This window comes from Camelina sativa, chromosome 19 (genome assembly GCF_030686135.1).
Source record: "Camelina sativa cultivar CO46 ecotype springtype chromosome 19, ASM3068613v1".
Lineage (NCBI taxonomy): Eukaryota > Viridiplantae > Streptophyta > Magnoliopsida > Brassicales > Brassicaceae > Camelina > Camelina sativa.
In genome coordinates this window covers 5,908,382-5,926,321 of record NC_141898.1, presented here as the reverse complement: position 1 = coordinate 5,926,321, position 17,940 = coordinate 5,908,382, and the positions used below count along the sequence as shown (strand labels likewise).

Genomic DNA, 17,940 nt, shown 5'->3' with positions numbered 1-17,940 from the left:
AAAAAAGAAAATATTCCTGTTTTTCCATATACTTCAACTGGGAGTATCTTAGTAATAATTTATCATTTAATAACTTTTTAGTCAGTTATTTAGAACGTGGAATCTTATCAGTTATCACAGCCCTGACCTAACGAAAAAAAGAAAATAAAAATCTGCAATGTGAATGTCGTCAACAAACATGCAATGTATAAAATTTCGAAGACCAATAGCTGCATATAATTCCACCTGTTGACAACAAAATATCCATCTATGCGTATGTGTCACCATAGCACGGTCAGAATTTAATTCACAATTTATTGGCCGGAGAGAATTACTTGTGTGGGCACCGAACAATAATGCGTTCCAACTTAGACCATCTCCAATGGTTTTTCCTATTTTCTTCTCTATAATAGAGGTGAGTTTTACTCCAATGGTCCTCTATTCTCACCTCTAAAATAGAGATTGCTATTTTTTCTTCTATTTATAGAGGAACTTTTGTAAAAAAAAAATAAGATTCCTCTATAAATAGAGGAAAAAAAATAGTAATATCTATTTTAAAGGTGAAAATAGAGGATCATTCAAGTAAAACTTTAGGCCTAAACTCACCTCTATTATACAAGTAAAAATAGAGGACCATTGATGTTGTTAATGAACAAAATGTTGTACATACGTAACTAGTAGGGCACAAGTCAAAAAAATCAAAACCTATGCGAGTAAATAAAATTATAGCTAAAACTTACGGGCCCAATTTGAAATAATATTAGTCGGTTTGAGTAAATTGGTAGGTAATACATACCTGCAGCACCTGTTGCCGGTAGCTAGTCAACGGTAAAGTCAATACGATAATTAATTAATTAATTTGTTTCACCGTATTTTCATTTTCTATTATATTGTGTGTGTGTTGTGTTAATTGTCCTTTTCCTTGGATATGATTTTTCTTGCTTGGAAAGAAAACAAGAAAAGAAAAAAACTGAGAAAAGCAAACGCAGCTATAAAATTCAGAGTCCGAGAGAGAAGAGAAGTACATCAAATCAAATCTGCAGAGAAAAATTGAAGACGGGAGAGACTGAGAAGAAGAGATGCATCTGTACAATGAATGGTTACCGCCGCCTGTAGCGGAGGAGACGAAGAAGGAGAAAGAGTCCTTCGCTCGTGTCGTGCGTAGCGTCAAGGAGTTGCACCGACCTGATGATCCTGAGTCTGTTTACGCCACTCTTAAATGGATCTCCGTTATTGAACTGTGAGTCCTCGATTTCGCGGTTTGATTGCAAAAAACCCTCGTTCAATTTTCTTTTTTAATTTCGTTCGAATTGCTTGCTTCTTGTTGCGATTTGAAGATGTAGATGATGAATTTAAGAGACGATTAGCTCAGTTTACAATCGAGCCAGTATATCGAAATTTATTCGCAGGGGTTTTAGGTGTTCGCAATACACGCGTAAGACTGAGTTAAATGAACAGTGTATTATGTGTAAATCTGCTTGATGTTTACTAAATTCATGCGCTCTAGTCGTCTGAAATCATTTGACTGACTGATTCCAGTTAATTTCTGCTTATCTCTATGTGACTATGTGGCTGGGATTGATTGTGTAGTAACTTGCATCATGATGTTTTTCACTTTGTAAGTTAGGCATACTTGGTTCTTATGATGCTGTACTTGGCTATTGTCTGATGGCGTTTTCTTAATACATTTTGCAGCTTTGTTAGAGCGAAAAGTGAATTGTCCGTGGAAGATGTTACTGACCTCGTGGAAATTGGCTTACAAATTTTTCATTCATCTGAGAATAAGTTGTATGCACAGGTTCGAAAACTAATACCAGAATAAACTCAACAGTTACCTACCCGTTTCCTCATATACCCTTTTGCTTTTTCCACTATATTATGCTTACCGTTTGAGTGATTGTTTCTGGTACAATAGGTTAGATGGGGTAATGTTTTAGTCAGACTGATCAACAAGTATCGTAAGAAGCTGTCTTTGAAAGTTCCGTGGAGGCCCTTGTATGATACCTTGATTCATGCACATTTCAGCAGGTTTGTCCTCTTTGATTTTCTGGCAGGCATAGTTTATGGGTCCTTTTTTCCTAGATACTCATGAAGGGAATTAATTTTCTATCTCCGTTTTTGATGTCTTGGTTTTGTTTCATCTTTAATGTTTTCAAATTTGTATCATCTGTAGGAGCCCGGGTCCTGAAGGTTGGAGATTGAGACAACGACACTTTACGGCTGTTACTTCTCTCATTCGTTCCTGTAGGAGATTTTTTCCACAAGGGGCTGCATCGGAGATATGGTCCGAATTCATGTAAGTTGTTGGCACGGGATCTTTAAATTCATCATGGTAGTGCTATTACTTCTACAAATGCGTTAGTGTATCTAGTATTGTCAAAGAGCATTATTACGACACTATCATGATCCTGTCTGTTCTATCTTGCATTCCTATATGTGAAAGTTGGAACCACTCTGTTATATTGCTGCATTGGACAAAGAGTTGGGAGAAGGGGGGAAAAGTACTGTAGGAATCATCGTGTTCATTATATGTGGATCTATTATGAGGTTACAAAACTTTTCACTATGGCCGTCTTATATCTCACCAGTTCACTCCTGTATACCACGTCCCTATGATGGCGCGTCAGTCTCTGTGAATCAAGCGTAAAGCATCATATCAAAAACTTACTATTAGGATACCTCGTGCCTTCACTAGTAGGGGCAAATGATTAATTCAAGCTTTTCAGTAGAATCATTACAGAAAATACGATATTTGAGTTAGACAATTTAAGACTATGGCTGTAATTAGAGTCTATTAAATGCTATAGTGTGCTCACCTTTTTCTTCTACCCACATTCAGGTCTCTTTTGGAGAACCCCTGGCATAATTCCTCGTTTGAGGGCTCTGGCTTCGTGGGATTGTTTCTTCCTACGAACCCCGAAAATCAGGATTTCTTCTCTGAGTAAGGACAAATTCTTGTTTTGGTAACCGGAGATATCTCTGGTTTTTTCACATTTTAACGAAGGAATTACTTTGTTTTTCTTCTTCTGACCTTGTAGAAAATGGATAAAAAACTGTCTAGAGCTCTGGGATTCCATACCAAATTGTCAATTTTGGAATAGTCAGTGGACTGCTGTGCTAGCTCGTGTGATAAAAAACTGCAGCTTTATCGACTGGGAGTCCTATTTTCCCATGCTTTTCAGTAGATTCTTGAATATGTTTGAGGTGCGTGAAGTTTTCCTGGTGTTGCTAGTGATTATTAAGTCTTTAGAATTCCAACCTAAAATGTCAAAAAATCTTGGCTTCTGTTTTATTTTGGAAAACTATATATTTTTTCTCTCACGGAATGTCTGGACAACTGAACTGGAAAATAGAAAATTGGTATGCTTGAAAGCAGCTGGGCATGTATAGTCGTATAGATGGCAAAATTTAAATGAGATTCAGATGCTTCTGTCCTGCCTCCTGTCATCTTCCAGATTCTGTATTACCTTTTCCTCCATACACCGGATTCTTATTTGATTCAGTTTTAGGTTCCTGTTGCAAATGGAAGTGGATCATATCCTTTTTCAGTTGATGTTCCCAGAAACACAAGATTCTTGTTCTCTAATAGGACTACTACTCCATCAAAATCAATTGCACAATCTATTGTAAGTTAATGTACATTTTGATATTACTGCATTTCTCTGCTGTATCTGACTAATAGATCTTAATGGGATGAATTTTCTGGCTTCTGTTTCAGGTATACTTTCTGAAACCTGGAAGTTCGGCACATGAGCAGTTCAAGAAATTGGTCAACCTCTTAGAACAGTTTGTTGACTGAAACCTATAACGCTCTTTTGTTTATTTATTTCGTAAACTGCAAAGTTACAACTGTTCTACTTACTGTTTCTCTATTGTTTAAATGTAGATATTATCATCCGTCTAATGGTGGCCGTTGGACTTATTCCTTGGAACGGTTTTTGCTCCACCTGGTGATCGCATTCCAAAAGCGTTTACAGCGTGAGCAGCAGTAAGAATACAACAATATCACCATTTTTAATGCATATAATCATATTGGCAGTCTCTTGATTAGATCATAATCCTACAGGGATCCAGATAGTCTGTCAGCAGTCTGTTTAGGAAAGCCGGAGAGGATAGCTTTTGTTGACGTGGTGTTGAAGCTGATTGATCGTGGTCAATATAGCAAGAATGAACATCTTTCCGAGACAGTTGCTGCAGCGACATCCATGTTGTCTTATGTGGAGCCCTCTTTGGTCCTTCCTTTTGTGGCGTCTCGGTTCCATTTGGCTTTGGAAACGGTTTGTAGTTTGTGTTCGCTTCGTTCTCTTACAGACTTTTGTATCCTTATTTTACTATATCTATTTCTTGCAAAATGACAGTTCTCATCTATCAATTAACTTCGTAACAAATGTTTATGTATAGTCAGACAACTGCCACCCACCAGTTGAAAACTGCTATGATGTCCGTAGCATTTGCTGGCCGGTCAATCCTGCAGTCATCCATGTCAACTGCTGAAGCACAAGATCTTGGTGGTGATGTGGATGGTAGGATGTTCCTTGATCTTATAGGGATTTCTCTATCAAATGCATTGCTTGGTATGGATGCCAATGACCCCCCTAAAACCTTGGCAACTATGCAACTGATTGGCTCCATATTTTCCAATGTAAGCTCTTTAACCTTGAAATATTTCAAACATTCACTGTTCAAAATACTTGTTTCTTTAACCGATTTTATCCTTGCATGTTGCAGATGGCTGTATTGGACGATACTTCTGATGACTTATCATTCATGACTATGGCTACCTTCTCTGAGTGGCTGGATGAATTTTTGTGTCGTTTGATCGCTTTGTTACAGCATTTGGAACCCAGCAGTGTTATGTTAGTAATGTATAGCAGTCAGGGTTTATTACAACCCTGCTTCATAATTGTGGTCTCTTCTTCTTTGTTATATAACATTTGATTTCCCTCTCATCTATTATTAATTATGTTAAGATTTTCTGATGCTGTAGAAATGAAGGCCTAAGTTCATCGGCAACATCAGGAACGTTTTTAGTTGAGGATGGTCCTTATTACTATTGCATGCTTGAAATCCTACTTGGAAGACTATCTGGATCTCTATATAGCCAGGTTGGTTTGTCTCTGTTACTATAGAAACTCCTTATACTTTTCGGTGAAAGAGAAGTTTAAGTGCTTGTTTGCGTTAATCTCTAACAGGCCTTGAAAAAGATATCAAAGTTTGTTCAGACAAATATCCTTCCTGGTGCAATCGCCGAGGTTGGGCTGCTTTGTTGTGCCTGTGTTCATTCAAACCCCGAAGAAGCAGTTTCTCAAATTGTTGAACCAATGCTCCTTGCTGTTATATCTTCTTTGAAAGAAATCCCTGTCACTGGGTATGGAGGAAAAGGAAGTGCAGAGACCCTTGTTGTCAATAAGGTGCTACCAATAGTTTTTGTTTGAAGCTTATGCATTCTCTTCAGTTTGCAAAGTAAATAAATATTTTTGTTGCTTGTATCACCCCTTTTCAGAAAGACAAACAAACACTTTCTCCAGCGCTTGAGGCAGCTATAGATTATCAGCTGAAAGTATTGTCAGTTGCCATCACTTATGGAGGCAGCTCACTTCTTCGGTACAAAGGTCATTTGATCGAAGCTATATCTTCCGCATTTAATTCCTCATCTTGGAAGGTATAAATTTTTCCTGAAATGATATTTATGGACTCAGATTTTTCTTTTTGTATACCATTTTTTAGTGATGTGTACGCTTGTCTTTTGTATACCATTTTTTAGCATGTATGTTTATCTGGCTTGTTTGATAATGTGATGGTTGCCTTATGAAAAGGTTAATGGAGCTGGGGATCATCTTCTTCGATCTCTCCTCGGAAGTTTGATTCTTTACTATCCTATTGACCAGTACAAGTGCGTAATATCTCAACAAATATTTAGCAATATCTTGGTGTGTTTTTTTTTTGTCTCGTTACATAAAACAATAACTTTCTGCTCTTGTTAGATGTTTGTCTCGTCACCCAGCTGCTCCTGCTTTGGAGGAATGGATCAGCACCAAAGCTTCTTCTAAGGATGAGCAGGTGGCACACTCCAGGTGGCATGTTCCCACCAAAGAGGAAACTCAGTTTGCCAATGAGCTCTTATACCTCCATCTTCAGTCAGCATTAGATGATCTTGTGAGTATTTGCCAATCGAACATCCACTCTGATGCAGGTAATTTCGGTCATTGGTTTGTGTGTTTCAGTCTTACTTCAAGGATATATACATATTTATCAATCGTATACGAGTGTGGTTTGCATGTTTCATGTTAAAGCTAAAGGCTGACATTTCTATATTGCATGGGTGATATTACGCGCCGTATTCATACTTGTTTGCTCCAAATATTTTACATGTGCTTGCCTCATTGATGATATTTGTGGTGCAGGAGACGAGAAAATACACCTTAAAGTGACTCTTTTGCGTATAGATTCGACATTGCAAGGTGTTTTGTCTTGCCTACCTGATTTCAGGCCATCACCTAGACATGATATGGATGAAGATCCGCCGTTCTTTATTGCTGGAGCATCAGGTTCATGTGTTGGCAGTGCTGAAATACGAGAAAAAACTGCTGAAATTATTCATGCAGCCTGCAAGTAATGTTTGTTCAATAGCTGCTCTGCTTACTTCTCTTTAAAACGCATATGCTACTACTAAAAATATTATTTTTTGATGGTTTTGTTATATGATGTTTGCAGATACTTGTTAGAGAAAAAGTCAGATGACAGCATCTTACTGATATTAATAATCCGCATAATGGATGCTCTAGGAAATTATGGTACTGCAGAAAGCTTCTGGCTTGCTTTCTTTCTGTTGACTAGCCGCATGTTTTCTCTCCGTAACACTTGTCTTTTGAATGTTTGCAGGCAGTTTGGAGTATGATGAATGGTCAAATCACAGGCAGGCTTGGAAACTGGAATCTACTGCGATTGTAGAGCCTCCAGCGAACTTTATTACAGAGTTTCATTCTAAGGGCAAGAGAAGGTAATTCTCTCTTTTGTTTAAATTAAATACATACACGTCTTGATTTTAATTTCTTGCAAATCTTCTTGTCTTCCAGGCCTAGATGGGCACTCATTGACAAGGCGTACATGCACAACACATGGAGGTCATCACAATCGTCCTATCATCTGTTTCGTACAGATGCGAACTTCTCTCCACCGGAACCCTTGACACTTATGGTTGATGATCTTTTGACCCTGTGTCTGCACAACTATGAGACTGTTCGCGTGTGAGTACTTTTGTGTCCATCTGTGGTTAAAATATGCATGTCAATGGTTAAATGTCTTAAGTTTTGGAAAGGACTTAACATCTCCTAAAATGTTGTCTGTAAAATTCTCTTCCGGGCTTTTACCCTTCTTTCAATACATTAATGACCTGGCTTTGCTTTAAACTCTGGTGTTATTCAGGCTTGCTGGAAAGTCTTTGCTGAAACTGTTAAAGAGATGGCCCCCCTTGCTTTCAAAGTGTATTCTGTCCCTTACAGAGAACTTGCGAAATCCGGATGTACCAGAGCATGTAGTCCTTGGTTCTTGTGCCATTCTCTCTTCACAAAGTGTTCTCAAGCATTTGACGACGGTAGTCATTTAGTGTTAGTTGTTCCTTGCTCTATTTCGAATGCAAAAACTAATGTTTGTTCTGCTACTCCAGGATCCAAAATCATTTTCCTCTTTTCTTCTTGGTGTTCTTTCAAGGTAACCTTTTTACGTTTCTAAGATAAATAACATATATTTCTTGCTAAGAACATATATGCGTGTAAAATTGATATTAAACTTTGTTTTTAATCTTCTGTAGTTCTCATCATGAATCTATGAAATCCCAAAAAGCAATCATTGAGGTAAAGGTCCAGTCTTTGTTATTAGGGTGAAGGCCTTCTTTTTCCTTCAGTTCCTGGCTAATTTTTTTTATGCTTGCAGCTTTTTGTCAAATATAACATTCACTTTCCGGGGCTGTCTAGAAATATACTTCGCTCATTGGAAAGCCGTGTTGACGGGTCTACTTCCGGAGATCTTGTATCTCAGATCGGCTCCATGAGTTTTGATTCTTCTAGCTTGCATTGGCGGTATATCTATCCTACCATTAACCTATTATTTCCATTGGAAAAGCATTTATGTAGACATAGTTAGACTTTTAGCTCCCCAACTCTCAGTTCATAATTTGGAAGGTGTGGAGACATTATGTTTTTTTTACTTATTCCAGGTACAACTTGATGGCTAACAGAGTGCTCCTTCTGCTAGCTATGTCCTCTAGGATTGACCCAAGCTTCTCCTTCAAAATTCTTGATGAAACTGCTGGTACAGATTTTAGTTGGTGGAATATATTGAAAGGCTTTTTCTTCATATTATTTGAGTTTCTCCTTCCTAACTAAGATTATGGTGGTATTTTACAGGCCACTTCCTCAGAAACTTGAAAAGTCAACTTCCTCAGACAAGAATACTAGCAATTTCAGCTTTAAACACGCTACTTAAAGAGTCACCGCAGAAGATGCAAGGCAAGGATCAACCTTCTGTGTCTTCACAAGAAAATGCCAACTCATCCCTTGATTTAGCATTGAGCCAAATTTTTCAAGAAGAAGGATTCTTCAGGGAGACTTTTGAAAGTCTTTCGCATATCCATATTACTGACACTGATAGTTCCTCTAGAAATCACGGAAGTTCATCCTTCCAGAGCATGGCTGACAAGTCAATCACTCGTTTCTTTTTCGAATTTTCGGCTTCATGGCCAAGAACTCCTAGTTGGATATCTTTGTTAGGAAGTGATATATTCGACCCAAGTTTTGCTCGTATCTTCAAGCGATTAGCGCAAGAATGTGGAGTGTCTGTGTTGATGGCACTAAAAAGTCCCTTAGAGGAGTTTTGTAATGCCAAGGAGAGACCAAAACAGTGCGTTGCTGCTGAAGCATTAGCAGGTGTACTGCACTCTGATGTTAATGGTCTTCTTAGTGAGTGGGATAGCTGGATAATGGTTCAGTTGCAGAATGTTATTCTTGGCCAATCAGTAGAATCCATACTAGAGTGGGCTGCATGCATACGTTATGCTGTCACAGGGAAAGGGAAACAAGGAACCAAAATTCCTGTCATGAGACAACAAATTTTGGATTGTATAGTGGCACCATTACCACCAAGTGCGACCACCACTGTTGTTGCAAAACGGTATGCTTTTCTTTCAGCTGCTCTGATAGAACTATCTCCACCAAAGATGCCCATATCAGAAGTGAAGCTGCATATCGTACTTCTTGATGAGTTGATCTGTAATATGTCCCATTCCTCGGCACAAGTAAGATGTCTCACACTCATCTATTGTACTCGACATCTCTGTCCATTTTGTTTTCATGAAAAATTATGCATTTGAGTGTCTTTTGACAAGCTAAAATATGAGTGTCAAAGTAAAATTCTGAAAACCTGTTTGTTTTGTGTGACAATGAACAGATAAGGGAAGCTATCGGTGTAATTCTTTCAGTATTATGCTCTAACATTCGGCTGCGGATGTCATATCAACAAGAATATCCATCTGAAGAAGGGAGAACAAATGTTGATAGCCGACTTAAGGAGGAAAATTGGTTCAAGCTGATTAGTGCACGAGCATCTGAAGCTGTTACAAACATTCAACAAGCTAGCATATCAGACAGCTTAGACACTTCAGCAGATGTAGATATGGAAAGTGCTCAATCTAACGGCGATTCTCTAGATGATGTTAAATGGATGGAGACGGTACTGGCTGTCTCAAATTTTTTTCGACCCCGTACTTGAGAGACATTTGATACTAATATTTATTCTTTTTATCCTCTCTTTAGCTCTTCCATTTCATTATCTCATCTTTTAAATCGGGGAGGGCTTCGTATCTGCTCGATGTAATTGCAGGATTCCTCTATCCAGTGATATCCTTACAGGTATAACCATTATATTTTTTTAGCTTTCTTTCATCTCAATCGCTTTTCCATGACTGGGAATCATGGAAGATTTATTTCCATCTATTGAAGGAAACATCACATAAAGATCTGTCAACATTGGCTAAAGCAACCTTTGAGCTGCTAAAGTGGAGACTTTTCCCAGACTCTCATCTACAGAAAGTTATTGGAGTCATTCTTTCTTCTGCTGATGACTCTAACTGGCGTATAAGATCTTCAACCCTGACATATCTGCGAACTTTTATGTACAGGTATTATCTGTTGATTATATATATGTTACATGTAGCAAAGTGACAAGCAAATACGCTTTTTACTAATAAAGATTTTTATTATATAACCTTTTCTACTAGGCATACTTTCATCCTCACTAATGAAGAGAAACAGAAAATCTGGAAAACCGTGGAAAAGCTCCTTGTTGACAGCCAAGTAGAGGCAAGTTCCTAGCTTCTTTTTTTCTCCTCATCAGAATTATGTTGTTGTCCATTAGCGTTGTTTTGAATGATTCAACCTTGTGATTAATTGCATATGGTAAGATCAAGTGCGTAGTTTTTTTAACTCATTGATTTTATCTGATCTTCAGGTACGAGAACATGCTGCAGCAGTTCTAGCAGGCCTCATGAAAGGAGGAGATGAAGACTTTGCTGCAGATTTTCGTGATAGATCCTATGCAGAGGCAAACTCATTCCAAAAGAGAAGGAACCGGAGGTTTAACTAACCTTTCCTTCCCTTTTAAGCATTTTTGTGTTAACTTTTGTCGCCCAATGTGAAAACGCAATTAACAAAAAAAATAAGCTGTGATTTGCATATCTTTTCTTTCATTTTGTTTTAAAATGACCTTTGAGTCGTATCGGGTTGTTTCAGGAAATCAAGTTCAGCCAAGTCTATTGCGGAGGTGCATGGAGCAGTTCTTGGTTTGGTAGCTTCAGTTTTGTCTGTTCCTTATGACATGCCCAGGTAACATCTATACTTCTAAAGTGTGTGGCGCAGAGCTTAAGCTTGAACTTGAACGTCTTTTTAACTAATCTTAAGATTTTGTAAATGATTTCAGCTGGTTGCCTGATCATGTGACATTACTGGCTCGTTTCGCGGGTGAACCTACACCTATAAAATCGACTGTGACAAAAGCAGTGGCTGAGTTCCGGCGAACCCATGCGGACACATGGAACATCCAGAAAGACTCTTTCACTGAAGATCAGCTTGAGGTAATGAGTTTGAGTTTACATTATTTTCCTTGATTTATAGCTGTTGAGAAATCAGAAATGTGATAAATACTAAAATATACAGTAGTATTAGTTTATTCCTGGTGATGAAATAATGTGATATTTTGTCTCCATACAATTGCAGATATTGGCCGATACATCTTCCTCTTCTTCGTACTTTGCTTGATTTGTGTCGGGGAATAGAGTGAGTTTCGTCACAAAGACAGTAATACTACTCTTGTTTAAGGAACCACATCTCTGTAACTCCACCTTTTATTGATTTTTAGTTTTGTGCCCAATAGATTATAACAATAAACGAAAACTAGACAAGAGTTTTAAAGCACATATATGGGTGACATAATCATCATTGTGGCATCGCAACTGCTTTGAAGTTATAAGAGTTATACTTTGTTTTTGAACGATACGCGCGTGCAAGGATGGAAAAAAACAAAACCACATGCACCAAAGGCGCGTTGAGCGCGTGAGACTAGAATGCGTGGACTATATAACCCTCCGATTTGGGGATTTTTCGCATAAATGGAAAATTAACAGGACCTGCAGCGCGTGGGGCTGGATTTTTTTTAATAAAACATACGTTTCGGTCTTCTTCCGAAACATCTTTTACCTCATTTTTAATTTTAGATCAAGAATAGACAGCCAGCAATTATTTCCGATCAACTTTGCCAATAAATAATTGGTAACCTACTAAACAATTTACGTATAACAATTATTAATAACAAAAAAAAATGCTATTTTTGATCTTTTTATCTAGATTGCATGGAAACGGAAACGGATACGCTGTTTTTTTCAAAAATTAGGAAATGGAAACGTTTTGGAAATACATATACATATATATATAGATTATATATATTTATATCTATATCTATATATATATAATAAAACACCAAACATAAAAACCATATCAAAAAGCTTCAAACAATAAAACTTTAAATATAAATATTAAATAATTGAATTAAAACACTAATAATATTATATATTTATATCTATAATGAAGTTTTATATTTTTAAAATATTTATTTATTAAGTTTCAAATTAAAAAAGAAGTTTTCGTCGTGTTTCCAAAACGGAAATGGAGTTTCCATCATGTTTCCAAACAGAAATTTCTAGAAATTTTGTTTAGGTGCCTTGTTTCCGAGTTTCCACGAGTTTTAGTTTCCGAAACGTTTCGGAAACGGGAAACGGACCTCGAAAAGAGTTTCCATGCAACATAGCTTTTTATACTGTTTTTTTCATTACCATTTATGACTATTTTTGTGTTGTTTACCGTTTTTTTGTTCCCGCTAAATTTTGTTAAATCATTAAATCATTTTGTGTCTTATATGCGAGAGAATTATAAAAATTAGCTTAAATTGTATCTATAAAAAATAGAACAATTAATCTGGGCTTTGCATTCATGTGGATACAATTTATTTGGTAAGTCCAGGATTCAATTCTCACATAAAGAAAGTTGCATTCATGTGGAAAACAGATACTGAGACCTGTATATGTTGCTGTGTACGTATACGTAGTCGTGTTTTCTGGTCTCAGTAAATCAAACTGAACCAGCTTCTTCCGCCATGGTGCCTAGCCTTAGTTGCTCCTGTTTGATGTTCATCTGAATCACTCAAGATTCTTTCAAACAACCCTAAAAATTAAAAAATTTAACCTTACATCCATCCATAAATCTAAATAAAAATAGCATGTTTCCTTAACTTTAACAACGCTGCCAACTTTGTCTAATTTAATTATATGAAAAATCCGGTCGTCCCTTGCACACTACTTCTCTGAGTATCATCATTTCAAGTCAAAATGCTATTGTTTAGCACAAGAACAAATCTTCAATCTTTCATAATATCATTGTAACTTGAACAAAATTTGCAACCTTCTAAGTCACTAATAAGAATGTTGATTTTTGTGGGGGGAGGGAAAGCCAAAAAGGAATATATAAGCTTCACTTGTTCGAACAATATTTTTGCACGAACAAGTAAAGCAACATGTTTAACAAGATTCGAGTTTGTGGAAACCACTTTAGAATCAGATTTACATCTTCAAATCTCTCTCCCCAACACTTCGTGTTACTGAGATCATCAGCTTTTAATTAAGACCCTTTATGCTTCACGCCAGACTCTTCCTCGGATTTATATACCATCTAACCAAAACAACACAACAGAGACATGAAAATTGCAATGAAGAATGCCCTTCTTGAATGCAAGGAAGACACAAAACTCTCTAGCAAATTCTCTAGTCATCCCCATATCATGGAGCAAGAACAAGCCATTATACCCGGAGAAATTGCAAAGAAACTCAGTATATGGTATTCAAGTGAACTAACCTTGAGGAGGATCTTCGTGTACAAAGAAACTGGCAGCTACTATCAAATAACAAAGAATGAGCATCAATCCTTTAAAGTAATTCGATGTCCCTTCCTGTGTCCATAACAGAGATCATCAGTTATAAGTTTTGGAATTTCGTTGCTCTATCTATTAACCATGATATAGCCTTTAGAATTTTTATCCACCTGGAGGAAAAATGCTACTACTATAACGGTGATGAACAGCATCGCCGTCTCAAAAAGCTGGAAGTTAAGGTCCATCTGTTGACCCATCATCCATCCAATCACCACGCAGAATGGGACCTAATCAAGTAGCAACAGAGATTATTGAACAGAACTTTGTTGTCCAAATATGATATAATTACTGTTCTTGTAATGTATTAAAGGTGCATACCGCAAACATGGAAATCTGGATCGAGGACCCAATAGCCACTCCCAACGACAGATCCTGTAGAAGAAAGAAAATGTTAAGCTGTGTCTCAAGGAAAAAAACTAGTTTGGAATGAAGAGCCTAAAGGTGTTACAGCTCAAGAATGCCTACCAGCTTGTCTTTCATAGCAAACATGATGGCGCCTGCATGCTCAGCTGCATTCCCGACTATAGGAAGCAGAATGACACTGATAAAAGAAATTGGTATGTTCCACGAGACCGAGGCACCCTGAAAAAACGGTGCATTCATATCATGATATTGTGGTGATATTCATGCAAAATACTGCAAAAAGTAATATCTAGCAGTGGACTATGACCAACGAATGAAGGCTAAGTTAACTATATGTTAATTAGTAAATTAATGAGATCTTTATTTCTCATATGATAAAATGCAGAAACATGATCGTGTGTTACCTCTATGGCATCAACAAGATAGCCAGAAAGAAGAGAGACCCAAGCAGTCAAGATTGAGAGCCAAATGATAGCTTCCCACTTGGAGATCTCAGGATCTTCATCTTCGGCAGAAGTCTCTTCGTTCTGATTTGTTTCCTAGAGTTTGCAGCATTTAAACAAGAAGGTAAGTCAAGGTTGAACAGAACTACACAAACCAACTAGTTTTAGGTCTGTTGGTTTATTTACGATATATTTATGTTTGAATAAAGGAGGCAAAATTTGTTCAAAAAAAAAAAAAAAAAAAAAAATGAATAAAGGAGGCAACTACTGGTGGCACACAACAAACCTCATCAAGAGGACTATAAGAATTAGACTGGCTCTTTAACTGAAAGAAGAGGTAAGCAGCATAAGCTATAAGCATTATGCAACTGCTGAACCTTGACAGAGCTAGCTCCGATGATCCGGCGTGAACCTCACTATGCGTGTAGTGAAGAACAGCAGGGAAGAGTATCCCCATGACAGCCATCAAAAGCAATCCTGAATTCACAGTCGCAGTTCCCTGGATTGCAAAAGAAAAGGGATCAGAAACAAGGTCAAGAATACCAAGAAAAGGAGAATATCATGAAGCGGATAAGGATTCCTACCTTGTCAAAGACTTGGTCTTTTTGGTAAAAGACTAGCCCACCACAAAAGAAGGCGCAGCCAAGTACAAGCAACATGTTAGACAGAATCGAGCCTAGTAACGTCAGCTGAACAACACGTATCATTCCATTTTTCAAAGCGAAAATCGATATGATCAGCTCTGTCACATTCCCGAATGTAGCATTTAGGAGGCCTCCAACTGTGAAATATGTATAACACGTTTAAAAATTATCGCAAAACAACAAAAGGAAAAAGAAAAAGAATTGCCGGTTTTAGAAGAACAAAGTCATACCAGTTGGACCCGTGTAACAAGCCAGTTGCCTGTTTCAAAGAGGCAAAATACTTACACATAAGTCTCCCAAACAGAAAGATGATAAGGTAAGCTAAGTTGCTACAAGTGTTAGCGGGGCTTACTCTGTGGCATATCCTAGACGTTCAGCCAATGGTGTAATGCCTACTAAGGTCAGCAAAAACACCCACCCCTGAATCACAGCAAGAATCAATTCTTGAGATTCAGCTCTTAGACATGAAATGAAACTACAAGTATTAGTAAATAGTTTACCTTACTATCTATCATGTAGTGTACCAATATGGCTAGAGGACCGAAAGGTAATAATAGATTGAGTTTGTTACAAAAAATAACGATCTTGATGCTATTAAGCACGCTGTTCTTTGGGGATTTAAGCGTGTGTTGGGGGAAACTAGTAGAAAGTGATCCTTGCTCCATTAAAGAAGCTTCTTTAGTTTGTGCTGCATCGTCTTCTTGTCTAAATGGGCTTTTGTGCTCAAGTTCATTAACCGACCCCATCTGTTGCAGTAACAAACATCTTTTTCATTAACCCCAAAACAAGCCTAGGAACTAAAGACAATATCTGATCGAAAGGTATGACTATTTAGAAATCAAAGATTGAGTTGCTGAGAACTAACTTACTTCAACTTGTGCTTCGATAAGAACGGGCACTTTACAACAACTCATACCAGAGTGCTACCAACACATGGACCGAACTACAGCGTCCGGTTCTGCTGCAACCTGGATACAGGGAAACTTCTTGAATGAGATCTAAGTCATAACCACTTGTGTTACTTAGCATTAGGGAAACATTCATAAAGAAACAACTACATTAGCCACTCAAGTATTTTTGGAAAAAAAGAGAAAAGAGCGAATCCAAAAAACAAAAAGTAGCTAAACAAATCGCTACAATACACAGCAAGATGAAGGAGTCAAAACTTAGTCTTTCGATTAAAATCGCTAAACCCTAATCTACATGAATCCAAAAGAAATCGTAGACTTGGTTAGAGAAAGAAAAGAAAGAAAGACGGCAACTTTATTACCTTTGCAGTCAACGAAGAGTCAGAGAAGAAGAAGACGAATCAAACAAGTTGCAGAAACCAAATCGAGCATAACTCAAATAGGAAACTAAAAAAAAAAAAAAAAAAAAAAAAAAACGACTTTGAGGTTTCTACTACTTCTTTGTTGGTGTGAATCTGGTGGAGACAACGCAGAGTATATGTATTGTATGATGCACCCGCTTGATTGATAATATCAAATAATAGAAAAGCTCGTAGACGAGATTTGTGATCTGGAAATAGAAGAAGAAGAATCTGTAGATCTCAGATTGTCAGTAGAGAGCGCGAGCGCGAGGAAGTTTCGTTCTTGGTTGAATTTTTTCTTTCTTTCAATCATAAATTAGTTTCAACATCAAAAACTCCTTTTCTTTTGTCTTTTTTCTTAATACGTTGAAGAAGACAAGTATAACGGCGCCGTTTTGCCCATTTACGACAGTTCTCAAGAGATATAGCCTCCTCTCTTTGTCCTATAGAGTCTTTTTAGTTTGGTACTTTAGGTTTCGAATTTATGAAACAAAGTCACTATTTCATAATTTGGAGTTTTCAATCATATTTATAAAAATATTGTATAGTCACAAACACACAAGGATATTTTGATCAACATTGAAAATAGAAAGTTACAAAAGAGAACAAAAAATATTGCATTGTATCTCTCTATTTCGGACCAATTTGTGATATTTTGGTCCATGGAGTTGATTATTCTTTCTCACCTTAAGTCGAGATTGGTCATCACCGAGTTTCAACCACTAACTTTTATGCTATAAACCTTAAAATATCAAAATCATATTATATAGTCTATGAGTATTAGGATTATTTTGAGTTTGGATTTTTTTTTTTTAAAATTATGGGATCATAACAAAATAACGGTGTCAATATAGTTGATAGAGGTCCCCGAAAAAAACACACACAATTTTCTCTTCATATTTGATTTCCACACAATTTAAGTTGTTTAAACACACAAAGGAAAGAAAGAAAAAAAAAACTACTAAAAAGATATGTGAAGAAGTGGAGATACAACAACCCCCCCCCCCCCCCCCCCCCCCCCCATTTAATTTAGAAGGGTCAACCGATTTACTCTTATTAACCTATTTGTTCTCATCAATTCAGTGATAACAACATTATCAAATACGTTTTATTTTAAATAATTAATACATGAGTTTTTGTAGATTGATTGTTTTTTCTTTCTGCAATTATCCCAAAAGATAAAAGACATCTAAAAATCATTAAAAGAGTTGAGAGATCTCTGGGCCTATGAGTAGGTTTGTGGGCCGTAAGCAATGGTATGTACCCAATATAATTAGGCTCATTAGCAATTAGCCCAATTCCTCATAAAGAAAAAATTATGCTATCCTCTCTTCTAATTATGCTGTCCTTTCTAATTAATTATAGGTTTCTGCAGAATCATTTTAAAAGAAGTTGAGAAGTACTTTTCAGTTAAGCACATGGCCGCCAGGTCGCTTCATACCGACTTGTCGCTCTATTATACGCATTGTCATTACAGTTTGCTCATCTACGTTGCTGTTTTTAATTAATTATTTTTCCAATACTCGTCTTGTATTATAATCTAGATTGATGATTAGTTTTCTATAATCGTACCGTGGCTCCAATCGATGATTTCGAGCAAAATATATATAGTGTGATCAGCTAGAGAAATAATAAACAGAGTTGCTACTTGCTATAGAGCCAAAACAAAATA

General features: G+C 37.0%; 2 protein-coding genes across 10 annotated transcripts; one reads left to right on the top strand and one right to left on the bottom strand.

Annotated features, from left to right (window-relative positions):
• Window positions 1–863: 863 nt before the first annotated feature.
• LOC104767483 (proteasome activator subunit 4) lies at window positions 864–11,520 on the top strand. 7 transcript variants are annotated; one of them, XM_087502475.1, is made up of 35 exons: window positions 864–1,219; window positions 1,675–1,777; window positions 1,895–2,007; window positions 2,153–2,275; window positions 2,819–2,920; window positions 3,018–3,183; window positions 3,489–3,605; window positions 3,698–3,765; window positions 3,866–3,967; window positions 4,046–4,256; window positions 4,385–4,621; window positions 4,708–4,844; window positions 4,967–5,084; window positions 5,172–5,390; window positions 5,483–5,641; window positions 5,796–5,872; window positions 5,964–6,172; window positions 6,384–6,591; window positions 6,694–6,773; window positions 6,862–6,979; window positions 7,056–7,226; window positions 7,405–7,573; window positions 7,646–7,689; window positions 7,790–7,832; window positions 7,912–8,057; window positions 8,195–8,289; window positions 8,385–9,271; window positions 9,424–9,705; window positions 9,789–9,884; window positions 9,975–10,153; window positions 10,253–10,334; window positions 10,483–10,607; window positions 10,764–10,856; window positions 10,951–11,104; window positions 11,247–11,520. In XM_087502475.1, exons 1-35 carry the CDS (start codon window positions 1,059–1,061, stop codon window positions 11,286–11,288), a joined length of 5,436 nt encoding a protein of 1,811 aa, XP_087358601.1. In that variant the 5' UTR covers window positions 864–1,058; the 3' UTR covers window positions 11,289–11,520. The 7 variants fall into 7 exon arrangements, with proteins under 7 accessions (XP_087358601.1, XP_087358602.1, XP_087358607.1 ...); XM_087502476.1 differs by having other exon boundaries at window positions 869–1,219; window positions 4,708–4,835; XM_087502481.1 differs by having other exon boundaries at window positions 874–1,219; window positions 4,381–4,621; window positions 4,708–4,835.
• A 1,399-nt stretch (window positions 11,521–12,919) lies between these two features.
• On the bottom strand, window positions 12,920–16,721 carry LOC104765109 (vacuolar cation/proton exchanger 2-like). 3 transcript variants are annotated; one of them, XM_087502472.1, is made up of 13 exons: window positions 16,230–16,721; window positions 15,829–15,927; window positions 15,460–15,705; window positions 15,312–15,379; window positions 15,190–15,218; window positions 14,900–15,096; window positions 14,602–14,814; window positions 14,277–14,411; window positions 13,975–14,091; window positions 13,828–13,881; window positions 13,620–13,736; window positions 13,434–13,527; window positions 12,920–13,250 (listed from the first exon to the last, which is right to left on the bottom strand). In XM_087502472.1, exons 2-13 carry the CDS (start codon window positions 15,871–15,873, stop codon window positions 13,240–13,242), a joined length of 1,326 nt encoding a protein of 441 aa, XP_087358598.1. In that variant the 5' UTR covers window positions 15,874–15,927; window positions 16,230–16,721; the 3' UTR covers window positions 12,920–13,239. The 3 variants fall into 3 exon arrangements, with proteins under 3 accessions (XP_087358598.1, XP_087358599.1, XP_087358600.1); XM_087502473.1 differs by having other exon boundaries at window positions 16,365–16,607; XM_087502474.1 differs by lacking the exon at window positions 12,920–13,250 and having other exon boundaries at window positions 13,429–13,527; window positions 16,230–16,616.
• Window positions 16,722–17,940: the final 1,219 nt, after the last annotated feature.

Bases quoted from the DNA above. Each gene is read 5' to 3' on its own strand.
- LOC104767483 (XM_087502475.1), top strand. From the start codon at position 1,059: ATGCATCTGTACAATGAATGGTTACCGCCGCCTGTAGCGGAGGAGACG. The intron at 7,574-7,645 runs GTAGTCATTTAG...CTGCTACTCCAG, and splicing joins TTCTCAAGCATTTGACGACG to GATCCAAAATCATTTTCCTC. The intron at 9,706-9,788 runs GTACTGGCTGTC...TCCTCTCTTTAG, and splicing joins ATGTTAAATGGATGGAGACG to CTCTTCCATTTCATTATCTC.
- LOC104765109 (XM_087502472.1), bottom strand. From the start codon at position 15,873: ATGAGTTGTTGTAAAGTGCCCGTTCTTATCGAAGCACAAGTTGAA. The intron at 13,737-13,827 runs GTATGCACCTTT...CTACTTGATTAG, and splicing joins TCCAGATTTCCATGTTTGCG to GTCCCATTCTGCGTGGTGAT. The intron at 13,528-13,619 runs GTGGATAAAAAT...TTATGGACACAG, and splicing joins TAGTAGCATTTTTCCTCCAG to GAAGGGACATCGAATTACTT.